Source organism: Cricetulus griseus, chromosome 8 (genome assembly GCF_003668045.3).
Source record: "Cricetulus griseus strain 17A/GY chromosome 8, alternate assembly CriGri-PICRH-1.0, whole genome shotgun sequence".
In the NCBI taxonomy this organism is placed as follows: Eukaryota; Metazoa; Chordata; class Mammalia; order Rodentia; family Cricetidae; genus Cricetulus; species Cricetulus griseus.
The window spans coordinates 55,574,320-55,590,331 of NC_048601.1; the positions used below are offsets into that span (position 1 = coordinate 55,574,320).

The window sequence follows — 16,012 nt, forward strand, 5'->3', positions numbered from 1 at the left end:
GACAGCCTCTCCTTGTTCCTGATTGCTCCCTGATCTTGGCCTTGTGTCATCCTGGACAGCCTGTTTTATGTTGGTGACATCTTGTAGACAGGCCAAGGGGAGTGGGGGTCAGCCATAAGACTATGTCTGTGCCCTAAAAGGATGCCTTCTAAGGTCCCTGTCTGCACATGACTTGCCACTATCCTGATTTTTCCTCTAGGATCCCTCATGGTGGTGGTTTTGGCTGTGGGTCAATCCTGAGGCTTTCTTGCCATCTTTTCAGAAGAAGGAGGCCACCCTGGCTTATATGGGGTAGGGGTTGGGGCTGCGTAGGGGCTATATGAACTTGACACACAGTTGGTACTCAGCAAATGCCAGCTCCCATGCTTGCTCACAGCTTCCTTCCTGTTAAGAGGTCATCTCCATCTTTGGCCCCACAGTTTAAATCTGATCTACACTGTCCAATATGGCAGCTACCAGTTGGCGGTGTGGCTATTTAACTTTAGAATAATTAAAATTAAGCAAAGATACAAATACATATTTTTAAAGCCGCTATACCACACTGCTCACATTCCGGGTGTTCAGTAGCCACACATGGGTCTGGGCACTTTTGAGAGTACAGAGAGAAACAGAAGAAGCTTCTAACTTATGCCAGGCCAGCGCAATCCAGTTGTGGATGTGGATTTAAAACAAAGGCTAAAAGGTAAACAACTAGTTTGTAGTCATTTCCCCCAGAAAAGTAATTCTCACTTGTGGAATACTAGCTCAGTTCACTGCTATGCTAATGTGGCAAAAAGCTTGTTTTTCTGCAATGATCTGATCCCAGCACTGGACTCTTGTTCTTCATAAAAACACAAAATATAACACAATCAAGATTTTCCACACCATCCCTGCTGTGGTTAATCCCCAAATCAAGATGCTGATGGTATTAGGAGGGGGGACCTTTGCAGAGAGGTTAGGATTAGATGAGATCATATGGGGGAGTCCCCCTGGGGATATCAGTGACTTTGTTAAAATAGTCAGTGTCACTGAGCTCACCATGTAATGCCCTGTGTCATCTGCAGTGTGAGGATCTTGCCAGATGCTGACATCATTCTCTGGGGCTTCCCAAGCCAAATAAACCTCGCTTCTCTACACTCTACCCAGCCTTGGGTGTTTTGTTATGACAACAGAAAACAAACTAAGAAAGCTCCAGATTTGGGGAGAAATTATTTAACTGATGGTGAAACCAATAGGGGGAACTGATGAAAAGCCCAGCTGGGTTTCTAAATCAAATGTTTTTGAATACGGCACCCTTTGCCGTAGAGAAACCTGGAATGACCCCAGTTCACACCCTTCAAAGGGTAGGCTCAGGGTGGACTCAAGATCTAAGTGTGAAGGAAAAGTAAACAGAACAACACACAGTGAATAAATTTGTGACCCAGAGGTGGATGACTCATTTTAAAAGCAAAAATCATAAAGCAAAGGAACTTGATCACATTATAGCACACTGTGGACTGCCCTGTATTTCTTGGTCAAAGGGCACGGTTATCCTCTCCACTCCTTAAGTGAGCATTATCCTACAAGCCCCAGAAAGCCTTGTGTGACAACACCCAAGAGGATCTGTTTCGTCAGGAGTGGAGGGGGTGGCTCCCTCTGGTATGGGTGGAAGGCTGTGTAAGGGAGGAGTGGAGCGCTGAGGGGCCAGGTAACATGGTCTGAAACTCAGCACTGAGCAGCTGAAGGGCACAGGAAGAAGAGGAGGAGGAGGAAGGGGAGGAGGAGGAGGAAGAGGAGGAGGAGGGAGCATGAGAACACACAGTACCATCCATGCAAGCAGAAAACACAGCTTTGCAGGAACACATACAACAGGAAGCCCTTCATTTGAGGGGGGTCCTCATCATGACGCAGAGATGCCGGCAATTGTGAGGCTCTGAGCTTGCTGTGCATTTTCCTCTACTGCAGATCTGTGAGAAGGTATAGTGTATAAACCAGGTACAGTAAGAGGCCAACAGCAATGATTTGCATCATACTGGAATAGTTACTACATCAAATAAAATAACCCTGTCTTAAGTTTCCATTGCTGTGATAAAGAGCATGACCAAAAGCAAGTTGGGGATGAAAGGGTTTATTTCATCTGACAAGTCTCAGGTCACAGTCCATCACTGAGGGAAGTCAGGACAGGAGCTGAAGCAGAGGCCATGGAGGAATACTGCTTATTGGCTTATTTCCCCTGGCTTTCTCAACCCAGGACCACCTTGCCCAGGGGTGGCACCACCCCTAAAGAGTTGGACCCTCCCATATCAATCATTAATCAAGAAAATGCCGTTCAGATACCTGGTGGGTGTATTTTCTCAGATTGAGAGTTCCTCTTCCTGGATGACTCTAGCTTGGGTTAAGTTGACATAGAACTATACTCAACACCAACCAATGAGGATGGCTGTGGAGGATGGGTTCCACATGTAGCATGGACATGCTTTCAAAGGGATGAGCAGGATGGCATGGGATTTTATCACAGTTCCCAGAACAGCGAACAATGTGAAATTTATGCACTACTTGTTTCTGGCATTTTCCATTTTCAGATTGTGATTGGCTACTGGTGACTGAATCCATGGACAATGAAACTGAGGGTGTGTGTGTAGGGGATGACTAGTGACCGTTGACATCACAGGAGGAAGGGGACTGGGAAGAGAGGCAGAAAGCTGGTACCCACCGCATCCAAGTTTTCTACTCAGGACACACAAGGTGTCCCAATGGCAGATGTGATGGCACCAAGGCAGCACACTAGCCGTATGAGTATTGTCATGTATGTACTCACTTGTGTACGCATCCTAGGACCTGCACATGCTGAGCAAGTGCTATGCCAGATACTGGCATTTAATTAAGGAACTGACAAACGCTTTCTGAAAATATTCCAGGTTTTTAAGCAAACATGAAGCTCAAAAGCATCCCTAGAGATGCTTGGATGTCAAACATGGCTGTATTCTCAGAAAACCTTAGACGATCTCCTCAAACACTTAATTTCATGAAATTTTCACACTATGAAATATCATGTTTGAGGTTTCTTTTTTTTTCCTTTCATTTTCCTTCTTTCTTTTTCTTTTTTCTTTTTTTTTTTTTTTTTGGTTTTTCGAGACAGGGTTTCTCTGTGTAGCTTTGGAGCCTATCCTGGCACTCACTCTGGAGACCAGGCTGGCCTGGAACTCACAGAGATCCGCCTGCCTCTGCCTCCTGAGCGCTGGTATTAAAGGCATGCGCCACCAACGCCTGTCTTGTTTGAGGTTTCTTTAAATCACTAAAACCTAAAAATAATACACAGTAGGTTGTCCCAAGCTAGCATAGGGTTGGATTCTGTCTTGGTGAGTTAAGTGATGATTTCTTCCAAGCTTGTCAGAAGCAAAGCTTGTCAACTGACAACTTTGTCCTCACCTTTGTTCCCAGGCTAAAATTCTGCCTAGTGCTGCATGAGGCCCTAGGATAAACTATCCACCAACTGGGTGGTATAATACCCTGAGAACTACAGGGAGCTACAGTCACTGGAACCCTGTGGTCATCCCATGGGCAGGATCACTGATGGGTTAAGGAAGGCAGAGAAGCATGTTTCTGAAAACATTTCCTAGCTGTCAGAACCACTTGCCCCTGGATTTATGTTAGAGGGCACAATGTTATAATTTAAGCGGTTCTGAGCTGGGACTTGTAACAGGAAGTATTATCTTTAGCATTTATCGTTACTAATCCCACTTACAGCACTGTTTGGGGGGTGAAATGAGGTTGTGTAGACAAGAACTCTGGCACACTGCCTCATGCATGGCAGGTACTCAGAAATGCTGGCTCCTGTCCTGTGTCCACACCACCTCCACCCATCTCAGCCCCGGACTCTGGCTGGAGAGGGTAGGCTACCTCTAGCGATCTGTCATTTACTTATACCATGTCTATGGCAAGCTCCAGCAAGGTTTTCTCTTCAGGAGGTGGTCTTGGAGGTCCCTTTATTCTATGACAAGAATGAGGTCTACTTAAATGGAGGGGTGAGGGCAGCCTGGAGTTCACAGCATGGCATAGGTGGCCACATCCATAGGCAGAGCCCCCCTGTCAACTTGCTTCTGGGGTTTTCTGGGCTCAGCATCACATCTTCTATCTGAAAGCAAGTGAAGACTGCCCTAAAAACAGGTGCTTACCCAGCAACCATAAGAACCTGTACCTGGAATCAAGGGGCCCATTACTATGCTATAAACCAAAGCCAAGGTGAGGCATGGAGACCATCTCACTTTGGTTTTGGCCTCTTCTGGAATGGATGGACAGGGTCACAGGTGTGTCTCTTGGTCCCCAGTCTTTTGATCCTTGGAAATTTTATGAAGCCATGAAGGTGATAGGACTCTCCGACAGCAGGTATCCCCATGCCGTCTGGTGTCAACATCAGACCATAGCCTTCCCTGGAGGTCCTGGGGTTGTACACAGTGGCTTCCTTTGCTGTGAGGTATTTCCTGAGTTGAGAAGTCTGTCTCCCGGAGGTTGAGACTTGCTTGTAAAAACAAGAGAACAACAGCAGGAAGAGCCAGAGCTGCTGCCAGGGGGAGATGGAAAACAAACCATGAAGAAGGCAGCATGGGGGTAGCCCAGGGGTCTTCTGGGCATCTCTGCTGGGCAGATGCCTGATCTCTGGTTCTGTGGGGGCCTGTGGCCCTCCAGCTGGTCAGCCCACTGCTGACACTGTCTTCCGATCCTCCACGCGTATTGTGGTGCAGCTCTGTCCTTAACAAGAATGGAATCAGACCTCACGGCTTAGCTGGTCCCAGGGAGATGGAAGGAAGTTGTCACAGGAAGGAAGGATAGACTGTGGGGACAGTAGGGAACTGCTTTAGTGGGGTGGAGTATCTGTCAGAGACCTGTGATGGCCACAGGAGAGCAGCCTAGGGGCTGCAGAGAGGTGAGGAAGACTCATGGGATGAGTGGTTGGTGGACACAATGCAGTGGGCCGTGGTAGAGCTAAGGCCAGTGGTCGGATCACTTGGAGCTTTGAATGCCAAGCAAATAGGCTACAGAGGCTGTGATTAGGGAAGCTGCCCAGCTCTCTTGGGTGGTCAGAAGGCCACCTTGGCCCCGAGTGTGTGATCAGTGCCAGGACAGCTATCTGGAGGCAGTGCTGGGCAGAAGGCAAACAGGCAGAGCCGAGATAGTCACAAGGCAGTATGTGGGGCTTTCTGCCTACTCCTCACTCAAACTTGTATGGTTTGTCCTCATCTAGGTCAAGAACCTCTGCATATCACACGACCTCATGCCAGCCCTGTTTTCTACAGTGGGTCTCCCAGGCCCAGATTGAAAGACCCAAGTGATACACAGCCTGAATATCAGCATTTCCTCAGAGAAGAGCCACTTGCAGTAGGCAAGACATCCCCAGATTTAAACACCGAACCATGGTTGCTGGAGATGGAGCCTGCATACGGTTAATAAGGAAAGGTGAGGTTTCAGGGTGAGCTGTTATCCTGGTTGTGGAGCATCTATGCAGAAACACTAAGAAGTGGGTGTTAGCATTGTCATCATCTCATTTTACAGATAAGTAAACTGAGGCTCCTGGAGGCAAGAAGGACTTGCTGAGGGTCATATGCTCCACAGCCCAGCTCTGTCTCTCCCCTCCCCATACAGAATATACACCAAAATGGAAGAACAAAGGCTTCTCCCACTTAATGGATGGAGAACTCAGGCCCACAGAGGGGAAAACAACTCTGGGTCCTGCATAGCACATAGAAAAAGTTGGGGTTTGATTTTGGTGTATTCAGGACTCTAAGCCTGGGCCTCTCCCCAGTTTATCTCTGCTTTGGGTCTGTTCCATTGTCCCTGAAAGAAGGGTCTGTTCCTACTAGCAGCCACCCACATGGCCTCAAAGAACAATAGGACAGATGCCCCAGGCCCTGATTGGCTGTGGCCTCCAGGTCAGGCAGGGCTGTTGCAGTGGGTGAGAAGAAAAGAGGTAACCCTTGGATGGCCTCATCTTTGTGTGCCTTTCATGGTGGTCGTCAGACTGAGCTGTCTTCTGTCTCGCTCCCTTCCTGGCTTTTTCATCCTCCTGACAACAAAACCGTAGAGGTCAGGTCAGCCCCCTGGGACCCACTCAGTGGTAGGAGGAGAAGGATGTTCTGTATCCTTCGCTGGCTCTGGGCTCCTAGCCAGGTGTTCTGCAGGGCAGGGGAGGTCTCAAGAGAAAGAAAGGCTACAAATGTACCAGAGGTTTCATAGCCAGGACAAGAATGACCCTTCCTGGAGGCAGTGATGCCCTTCAGGCCTCCAGGCCACTCTGGATAGCCTGTGCTTAAGCTTCTGAGGCATTTCTGAGGCTAGCACCCACCCACATGCTCCTGCCACCACTCAGCTGTTTATGCCATCTGGCTGTGTGTCAGGCCTGGTTGGGTCTGGGTCACTGAGCACCAAGCCTGCAGTTTCTTTGGAGGGAACGGTTAGGGGAAAAGGAAAATGATGATGCATCAGTGAATCCTCGCTAGCAAGCTGAGGTGTCTGAGTCACACAGGTCACTGGGGACAGAGTCCTCCCAACTACCCTCAGTGCATTTGTAGACAGGAAACCTGGCATGGGGACAAGCCTGGTTATGTCCAGCCGTGTCCCTTCCTGGGCTTCACTATCCAGAGCCTTGAGCAGTCCCAGGTAAGCTGCTCCTGTAGTGAGAATGGGGATTTGTGCTGTGAGATTGTGGTGATTTGAGAGAAAATGGCCCCCAAAGGGAGTGGCACTATCAGGAGGTATAGTGGGAAATTACCAATACGGAGTCAGGTAGAAATATAAGGGTATTTAATAGGGAAAAGCCTTACTTACAGAGCGACCTAGCCAGCCGGTGGGTCAGTAGCCTGTACAGCATGTAGCCAGCCCCTAAGAAGGCGTGGCTACAGCTTCCCTACAAGGAGGTGTGACCTTGTTGGAGGAAGTGTGTCATTGTGGGGGTGAGCTCCAAGTTCTCCTAGTCTCAAGTCACTCCCAGTTTTAGAGACCATTTCCTGTTGCCTTCTGATCAAGATGTAGCCAGCCCCATGTCTGCCTGCACACTGCCATGCTCCCTGCCATGATGACAATGGACTGAATTTCTGAACTGTAAGCCACTTAAATTAAATGTTCTCCTTTATAAGAATTGCCATGGGCATGGTGTCTCTTCACAGTAATAGAATCCCTAATTACGGCAGAGATCATGAGCTGATGAGGCTATGTGGAGTTTGTGTCCAATTCCTCATGGTCCTCTTTGTGAAGGTCCCAGCCCCAGAGCATCAAATTATCCTGGCCTGCAAGATGGATTCAAGGTGGGACATATTTCCAAGGTGACTTAGAGGCTCAGTTCTGGACTTCTATGGGATGGCTCAGACACGTGATCAGACTGTGGTACTCTGCATGGTGTGGGGAGGGTACTTGCCTGAAAGTGAATTCGACCCTCAACAGACTGTTGACAATTGCTTGAGCACCTGGATTCAGCCACACCCGACACTGGACATACCTAGGCTTTTTGGCTCTAAGAATTGACTTTGTTTTCACAAGTCAGTTTGAGTTAAGCTTTCTTGCATTTATCTAAGAGAACTGGCTGATAGAAAGAAATTAAAAAAGAGAGAGAAGGCAGTTGAATGGTGTTTTATGAATGGTGGCACAAATGTTTCTTCTGTAGCTGTTTCTTACCACACAATGCATTCTCTCTCTTCCTCACATTGCTGCAGTCTTGGAGGTAAAAACCTTTGCTGGGCCTCGTCGATTGGAGAAAGAAGTTAGACCTTGGTTCATATGAGGCAGGGTGGGAGAGGGGCCAGCCTTGGGGACTGGAGCTATATGGCTGTGATGAGGCAGGCAATTGCCTTGAGAGGACTACAGGTCTCAGCAGGTGGGAACTGGGCCAAGTGTGTGCCTGGGAACTTCTACACCCCAAGGAGACCTAAGACCCTTAGGTCTTCTGTCTGACTTGGAATCTTACAAGTCTGAAGGCCCCAATGGCAGCTTTGTGGTCCCCACATGACACTTGTGTTATAATATGTGTGGCCAGGACCTGCTTCATGGGGCCAGGAGACCAGCTGAGTACAGTGAGTGTTTATGTTCCATTTCTCTATCCTTGAGGTACATATGGTGGTTTGAATGAAAATGGCCCTCAAGGGCTCATAGGGGGTGGCACAGTTAGGAGGTGTGGCCTTGTTGGAGTAGGTGTGTCACTGATGGTGGGCTTGGAGGTTTCAGATGCTCAAGCCAGGCCCAGTGTTACATTCTCTTCCTGCTGCCTGCCAATCCAGATGTAGAACTCTCAACTACTTCTCCAGCACCGTGTCTGCCTGTGTGCTGCCATGCTTCCTACCATGATGATAATGGACTAAACCAGTTAAATGTTTTCCTTTATAAGAGTTGCTATGGTCATGGTGCTCTTCACAGCAATAAGCCCTAATTAAGACAACACAGGTCTTAGTCCATGGAGCATGGACTTAAAAAGCATGGTTTAACAAACAAATGATTTTTGTAAGTATTTGTTGCATTTTTTTAAGTTGGTGGGCATTTTGGAAAGCTCTCTCCCATCTACAAACAGATATCATGGGCAAAATTTAACATGAAAAAGAGCCAAGTAAAGTCAGAAGCAAGAAGAGGCCTCTGGTTCAATTGAGGAGCAAGGGATAGTGCTAATAAAATGCCCAGAAGGGTAGGATACAAAACACAGTTTGCTGAATCAGCAAGAGGCTCCCACAGAGTTCAAATAATGTAAGATGATAAAAATTCCATTCCCAGGCCTGGGGATTTAATCCCCAGGTAGGAGGCTTAATCTCTCCCAAAAATAAAACGGGAAAACTCAAAACTGATTTGAAGTGGTTAGGATTCCATCTTGGTTTTGATTCCATCTTTGGTTATGATGAAGACAGGGGAGACCCTGTTTCTACCTGGGACTCTCAAGGGCTGCAGCTTTGCCATAGACTTACAGCAAAAAATTGCACAGCATTCCAGGAACACATTATCACAACAGAGACAGCAGGTATAAAAACACTGTGGAAATTCAGACACTACAGCAATCCAAAGAGTAAGTGTGGTTGTCTCAGAGTCTGCAGAAGAATGACTCCCGGACCGCCACGGACACTCAAATCCATGGCTGCTTAACCTTTGTATACATTGACATTGTATTTATACAACCTTCACACATCGAATACTTTTAAATCGTCTTTCCAGAGCCTTAGCAAGAAGTTAATGCTGTATGCGTGGCTGTGACACTATGCCGCACAGAAACAATGATTCCACAGAACTATGTCCGGCATAGACACAGCCTTTTCTGGCTATTATTGGTCCTCCATTGATTGAATATGGTACATAGAGGCCTTATTTAACAGAAGACTGACTGTCTAAAAATTAGAGACGTTTGGATGGAACCTACAACACAGGACAGAACAGGATGGAAAAAGGAAGCTGGATTTGAAAAAGAACTAAACGAAAGTAGTAGAGATAGGGAACCTGGGAACAATCTGAGCTCTGGCTCAGCTGGGTTCTTGATCTGTGATTTTTTTTTTTTTTTTTTTTTTTAGGCAGGGTTTCTCTGTGGCTTTGGAGGCTGTCCTGGAACGAGCTCTTGTAGACAAGGCTGGTCTCGAACTCATAGTGTTCGAGTGCTGGGATTAAAGGCGTGCGCCATCTGTGATTTTAATAGATCCAACCAGACCCTGAGTGGACAAGCTTCTAACTCTAGGGCATCCTTAATTAGCATCAGAGTGGAAGGCTATTTGAAAACTAGAACAGGAAGTCAGGTTATTCCAAATGGCTTTATGCTTCTTCCCCCAAGAACATTTGGAACATGTTAACATGGTGTCGCCTAGGAGAGCAGTGTGTGGCCCCTACCTCCCATTTGTCCCTGCTGACTGTGGCTTAACCCTCAAAGACATCTGAATGCCTGACAATGCAGAAGCAGAGGGGCTGTGTAGCTCACAAGTCTTCCCATTGTGGTTTGAATAAGATATGTTTCCGACAGGCTCACATGTTGGGGTCTGGGTTGCTAGATGATGGGCTTTGGGGAGATGATGGGATCTTGAGAGCTCTGACGTAATCACGATACTCAACCTCTTGGTGAATTCATAATATGGGGCATTATTGAGAGGTGGCTAATGGGATATGGTGGGGCCTGACTGAGGAACCGGCACTGGAGCATGCCCCTGTGAGTTGTAGCTGACCCTGGTTCCTTTATACTCCTTTCTCTCTGCTTCTTTGTGATCATGAGATGAGACGCTTATGCCATATGCTGTTGTCACCCAGTATCAGTCCACCCAAGGACTATAACAGAAACATCCGAAACCTCAACCCAAAATGAACCTTTCCACACAGAGCCTGACCACCACACCCTCCCAGCTCGTGAAACATCCTGTGGATGTTTGGTGGGGGATGACCGTAGTGGGGAAACCCAAGAGAACCGTGCTGGCACAAACTTTGCTGGCCTGGCTTTCTCGTCTGTGATACAATAAGAATCATCTTCAGGCTGGATTTGAGCTCCTGTGCACTGACGTGGGAGAGGTTCCTGGTATCAGGCAATGCTTAGTGTCTGTGGCTATTCTGCCTCTTTCTCTTCCCTTTCTTCGAAGACTGGAAACTTTGGCATAGGCCAGTCCAAAGCCTGGTAGCTTTGGCTACAGAAGATGAGCGGAGAATTTCTGCCTCCTGAACCATTCATTCACCTAGTCATCCTGTGACCTTTACCTTCTGGTTCTTGGTTTTCTCCTTCCAGACTCTAGGTTTCCTGGCCTTTCCTTTTCTTTCTGACTTTACTCCTCTAGGCACTTGGTATTTCTTTTTTAAGATTGTATTTATTTATTATGTATACAACATTCTGCTTCCATGTATATCTGCACACCAGAAGAGGGCACCAGATCTCATTACAGATGGTTGTGAGCCACCATGTGGTTGCTGGGAATTGAACTCAGGACCCCTGAAGAGCAGTCAGTGCTCTTAACCTCTGAGCCATCTCTCCAGCCCCGGCACTTGGTATTTCATCTGAGGCTTCTACAGCAGCTGTTTCTGCTTCCTTAAGATTGGAACTTGGATGGTATTTGGGGCTCACCAGTACCATCAGACACCACTGTGGGTGGCAGCAGAAAATGACACAGTTCTGGCCAGTGAGACCCAGGTTCAAGTTCTGAAGAATACAAAGGCGCACAGTTCCCTGGGAGAGCATCTCCTTCCAGCATTGTCTGTTCTTGTGCCTGAATGGTAAATGCAAGACCTGTGGGCACCACAGCTATCTTGTGGTCAGCGAAACAGTGGCGACAGCAAACATGCAGAGTGGAAAGGAGGACACTGGCTGTGGGGCCGGAAGTCCTTACTTTCCTCCTTTCTGGCTGCATCACTTCAGGTATGTTTAACTCCTCACAGCCCCACATTCCTCCCCAGTCTGTAAAGTGAGCATTGAGACCTCCACCGTGTATAATAGTTTTGAGGATCAAACGCTGAGATGGGTAGGAGTCTTCCTTCTCTACTGTAAAGCTCTCTCCTAACGTTACAGTTGTCTTAATGCATAAATGAGTAATTGTGACTTTAAGGCAAAACGAAGGAGACCATTTGTTTCTCCTCATAAACACAGACCTCATGTCAACCAGCACTGATCTGTAGCCCATCAGCTAGACAAACAGGAAGCAACTATCCAAACATTTGGAGCTGCAAGGGGCTGGCCAGGGTCAGTCTCTCCCAACTGTGAGTGCCTCAGAAGTCAAGAATGAGGTCCCTCCTCTGAGGACATAAGTTCAAAGTCACCACTTGAGCTGTCCTCCCCCGACCTGGCTCAGAGCACCCTCTCTAGGGAGAATTGTCCTCACTGGCTCCTCTAGGCAGTCTTCTGTTCTATGTCCCTTCTCTCTGCCCTGTCGCAGCTGATACAGGATTGTTTGTTTGTTTGTTTGTTTGTTTTCTTTCTGACAATATAATCTGCTTGGGCCATCCTGACTTGAACCGTTTCCATGGTTTCATGTTCTCTAAGGAGAAGATAAAGGTTATGCTACCTTCAGGCTCCAGATGCCTGGCTTTTCCTGGCTTCACTAGCTGTACTTCTCCAGCTATGTTGACTCCTATCTATTTTCTGGAATGTGCTATGTTAGCCCTGAGGGCTTTGTCCCCATTGTTCCCATTTTCTCAGCTTGTAGCTCCCACTTCTGGGCCAGAGGACAGGCTAAGCCTGTCTCAGGAACACACCTGCCCCCGGCTCTTTGTCCCACCTGCTGCCGCAGTCTGTTCCTGTGGAGGTTTCATGCTCCCCTCTTGCAGCTCAGGACAGGGATTTCTGTCTGTCCTGCTCACAGTCACACCCCTCACCAGGTAGCCAGTGGCCCAGAGAAGGTCTCAGCTGCTGTGCAAGTCAGGAAGGCTGACCAGCTTTGCCATGTGAAAAAATGTGCACCCAGCACAGCCAGGCAGAGTCTCACAGCCGTCCTACTCTGCAAAGACTCCAGTCTGCTCCACCCAAGAGCAACAGACTGGGGGAAAGCTGGTGACTTGCCAGAGTGACACATCTGTCTGCAGCCTTGACAGAGTCAGTGCCTCCCTCTTGAGTCTAGCTTCCTGCCCTGGTCCAGCTAGAACAAAAGGTCGCTCTAAACCTGTTTCCTCATCTGAAGAATGGGGTCATAACGGTTGGGACCCTCTTCACTTAGCTTTCCTGAGGATTAACTGAAGCAAGCCCATAAAGTGCTTTGCTCAGGGCCTGTACACAGCGTGCAGTCGGTGACAACCGGGACCAAACTAAAAAGCTAAGAATGAGTCTTGCTGATTACAATCCATCCAAGAGTAACAAAAGGATTTCGTGGGTGAGCGGATGGATGGATAGAGAGATGGACCAATGAATGGAGTCCACAATGACTTAAGAAATGGAAGAATCATGCATAAATACCCGAAGATAGGAATGAACACTAGAGCACGTGCGGTGGGGTTGCACGCCCAAGTTTAGAGAATAGGACCCGCCCCGTCTGGTTTGTGTCAGTTCCCGCTCTCACCTGTAACGTCTAAGCTCCGCCTCCAATCGCTGCACCTGGCGCTGCATGCGGGGAACGCGCCGCGCCAGCGCCTCCAGCTCCCGCACTCGGTGCAAGCTGCGCCGCACCGCCTGCCGGGCCTCCTCGGTGCGCAGCCGCACCTCCACCTGTCCCCGCTGCAGCCGCCGGGCGCGTGCTTCTGCCTCTGCCAGCGCGCCCTGCGCTCGCTGCAGCTTGTGCGCAGCAGCTTCCGGGATGTCCGACTGGCTCTTCCAGAGGCCTACCTGCCCGAGGGAAGCAAGAGTGAGTGACCACTGCAGGAGCCTACGGGGATCTCCCCTGACGCCACAAAGCTTGCTCACTGAGCAGGGGGCATGAGCAAGTAATGCAAATGTGCTTTACTCCCACCCCACCCCCAAAGCTGATATGGGAAGTCCATAGTCTGTTCTTTGTATGGTGACAGCAATGCCCAAAGTCGTGACTTCTCGGCCTAACTCCTGCATCCAATATATGCAGCTCCTAATTCTCTGGACTCGAGGCTTAAACACCAAACTGATGTTTCTGCCCTCCCTGAGATCTGTGCACTAGGCCCATCCTTGGAAATGGGGGTGGTTTGTTTCGTTTACTGCAGTGTTCCAAAGCACAGACGAAGCTGGCACAATGAAAGAGATGGACGGAGCCTTTTAGCCAGTCCCAGGTACCCCACACATGACTTTGCCCACTTCGAGGGTCCCTCTGGCCGGTCTAACTCTTCCATGCCACACATATGAACCATAGGAGCCACCTTGTCACCTTTTGTAGTATGTAGCATCTAGGGTGCAGGAGGCACCGATGTAACACCAGTTTTTTTGTTTGTTTTGTTTTGTTTTAGGTCCTCTTCCCATAAGGGACCTTTTCTCCCTTTGGCCGGCCACTTGCGCTGCACTCAACACCGAGCTGTGCACAGGGCTCAAGTGTTGGTTGACTGATCCCAGAGGCCAGACTAAGTCTTCACTTCGCTCAATGGCTCTCTCTACCTCAGTAGCTCAGAGTGGGCCTGGCCCTCGATGCTACCCATCCTTTCTCACTTGTGCCCGATGCCTGGCGCTGAAGGATTCCATAGGTGTCACTGACTTGGGAAAGAGAGGTCTCCTTTTCGGTTTTCCCTAAACCTCCCCGAAGAAGAATGCTTGCTGACCCGTTATTTCGGGACTGCCTAGACAGGCTCCTTCTTGGATTAGAAGGGACAGGGGTGTGAAGCTGGAGTTTTAAGGAATGACAAATTGGGGTGCAAGTTGGAATGAAGGGAGTGGAGTGGGAAACGGAGAGGGCCAGCCGAAGAGGGGGTGGGCCAAGGTGGGGGTGCCCCTGTCTCCATCCCTTGGCATCCCGCGCACCTGCAGGGCCAGGCAGCGCGCATCACTGCTCTGCAGCGCAGCACGCAGGTCCTCCACCAGCTCTCGTAGGCTGCTGTTTTCCTCCTCTAGATGGGCCACACGCTCTCCATTGGCGCCGCTGTGCGGGCTCGGTGAGCCAGGCCGGCGGCGGCGGCGGCGCGGCCGGCGGAGGCGGATCTGCGTCTCGATGTGCTCGCTGAGAGCTCCTCGGGGCAGCCGGGGCCCGGCTCGGGTACTGAAGTAGCCGCAGAGGCGTGCGTGGAACTGGCGGAAAGTGAGTTCGGGAGGGTCGGCGCGCAGAGCCAGGCGCGCCTCTTCCCTGACGTCCGCGTCTCCGCCAGTTCCTATTCCAGCAGCCTGGTTCTTAGCGGCCTCCTCCGCGGAATTTGCGTCCTCGGTGTTCGCCTCGCCGTCGGCGTTCAGCCCCAGGACTGCGCATAGCGCGCGGAAGTCGGCGCGCGGCAAGCGGCCGGCGCCCCGGCAGTCCAGATGATGGAAGACCTCCTGCAGATACTGGTCCAGACCGGTAGCCAGCACCACGATCTCGTTCTCCACACCGCGGTCTAGCCCATAGTGGTGAGCCAAGGCGCTTAGCAGCCACTGTGTGCGCCGCGCGGGTCGCCGGTACGGGTCGCCCGCTTCGCCCTCCATGCCCAGATCCAGGCGACTCCTCTTGGCCCAGCGGTGCCTTTAGACAGCCGCCCGCGTCCGCGGAGGGAGGGGCCGGGCGGCCACCGCCAAGCCGGAGAGGCGCGGGACCCTGTCCAGACAGCTGCGTGGGCCGCGCCGGGATCTGTGTTTGTCCCGGTGGGGGGCGCTGGAGCAGCGTGCTCTCACTCTGGGCCTGAACTGGCTCCCCATCGCTCCCCATTCGTATCCCATCGCTGTACCGAGTCCTTGGATCAGTTCTTTTGCTCTCCCAGGCCTTTTCAGCTCCAGCCTCCAGAGGCAGGAGTGCTTGAGTCCTCAGCAGTGGTGCTCGCCCACACTTCCCAGTCCTTGTCCCGGCAACCTGCCTGGCGTCCTCTGTCCCTGCCGGATGGAGAGGCCTGGTCCCCAGACTGTTTCCTAAACTCACCCTCCCCCATCTAACTAGGACAGAGGAGGAAACAGACTTGCAAGTAGACCAAGTAAGGGTTTTGGTGAGAGGAAAAATGGTGGTCTACCGCCTCCATCTTCGGGCTCCAGGAGGTGACTTGGTGCTAGCTAGACCTGAGTTCCTTCTTGCGGGCTGGGATGAGGCAAAGGGCTGTTTCTCTGGTGCCCTGGAACTGGATTCTGGGAGATGGACGACAGGCCGCTTCCTCTTGAGTGCTAACTGGATTTTCGTTTCTCTTTCACAGAGAGCCCCCAAGACTAGCACTTTGTCCTTTGTCCTACTCGTTCTTAAACACGTTGTCCAACCACCGGAAACTGGAAAGGAATCAGACATCTCAAGCATTTGGGATATATATATATATATATATATATATATATATATATATATATATATGTTATTGTTATACAACCAATGGCAGCTTAGCAGAATAGTTGACATCAGTTCCACTCCTTGGCTTTTACCTTAGAAAACCACACACCCAACGTGCCCATTCACCATATTATTGCTTACAATGGCTAGAAGCTGATATTCAGCAGTGCCCCAGCCAGGACAGACCGTCAAACAAGGTGAATGAGCAAACATGCAGCAGTTTTTGTGAATGTTAATACCTATGTGGCTATAACAACACT

General features: G+C 49.8%; 1 protein-coding gene across 1 annotated transcript in view; it reads right to left on the reverse strand.

The window, feature by feature from the left end:
• Positions 1-14,935, reverse strand: part of Efcc1 (EF-hand and coiled-coil domain containing 1) — a 31,764-nt gene extending 16,829 nt beyond the window's left edge. Inside the window, exons 1-2 of the mRNA XM_027428721.2 lie at positions 14,285-14,935; positions 12,930-13,192 (exon numbers count right to left, since the gene is read on the reverse strand). Of these exons, the coding sequence (XP_027284522.1) occupies positions 12,930-13,192; positions 14,285-14,935 (914 nt within the window). The remainder of the gene's footprint in view (positions 1-12,929; positions 13,193-14,284) is intronic.
• Between the last annotated feature and the right edge of the window lie 1,077 nt (positions 14,936-16,012).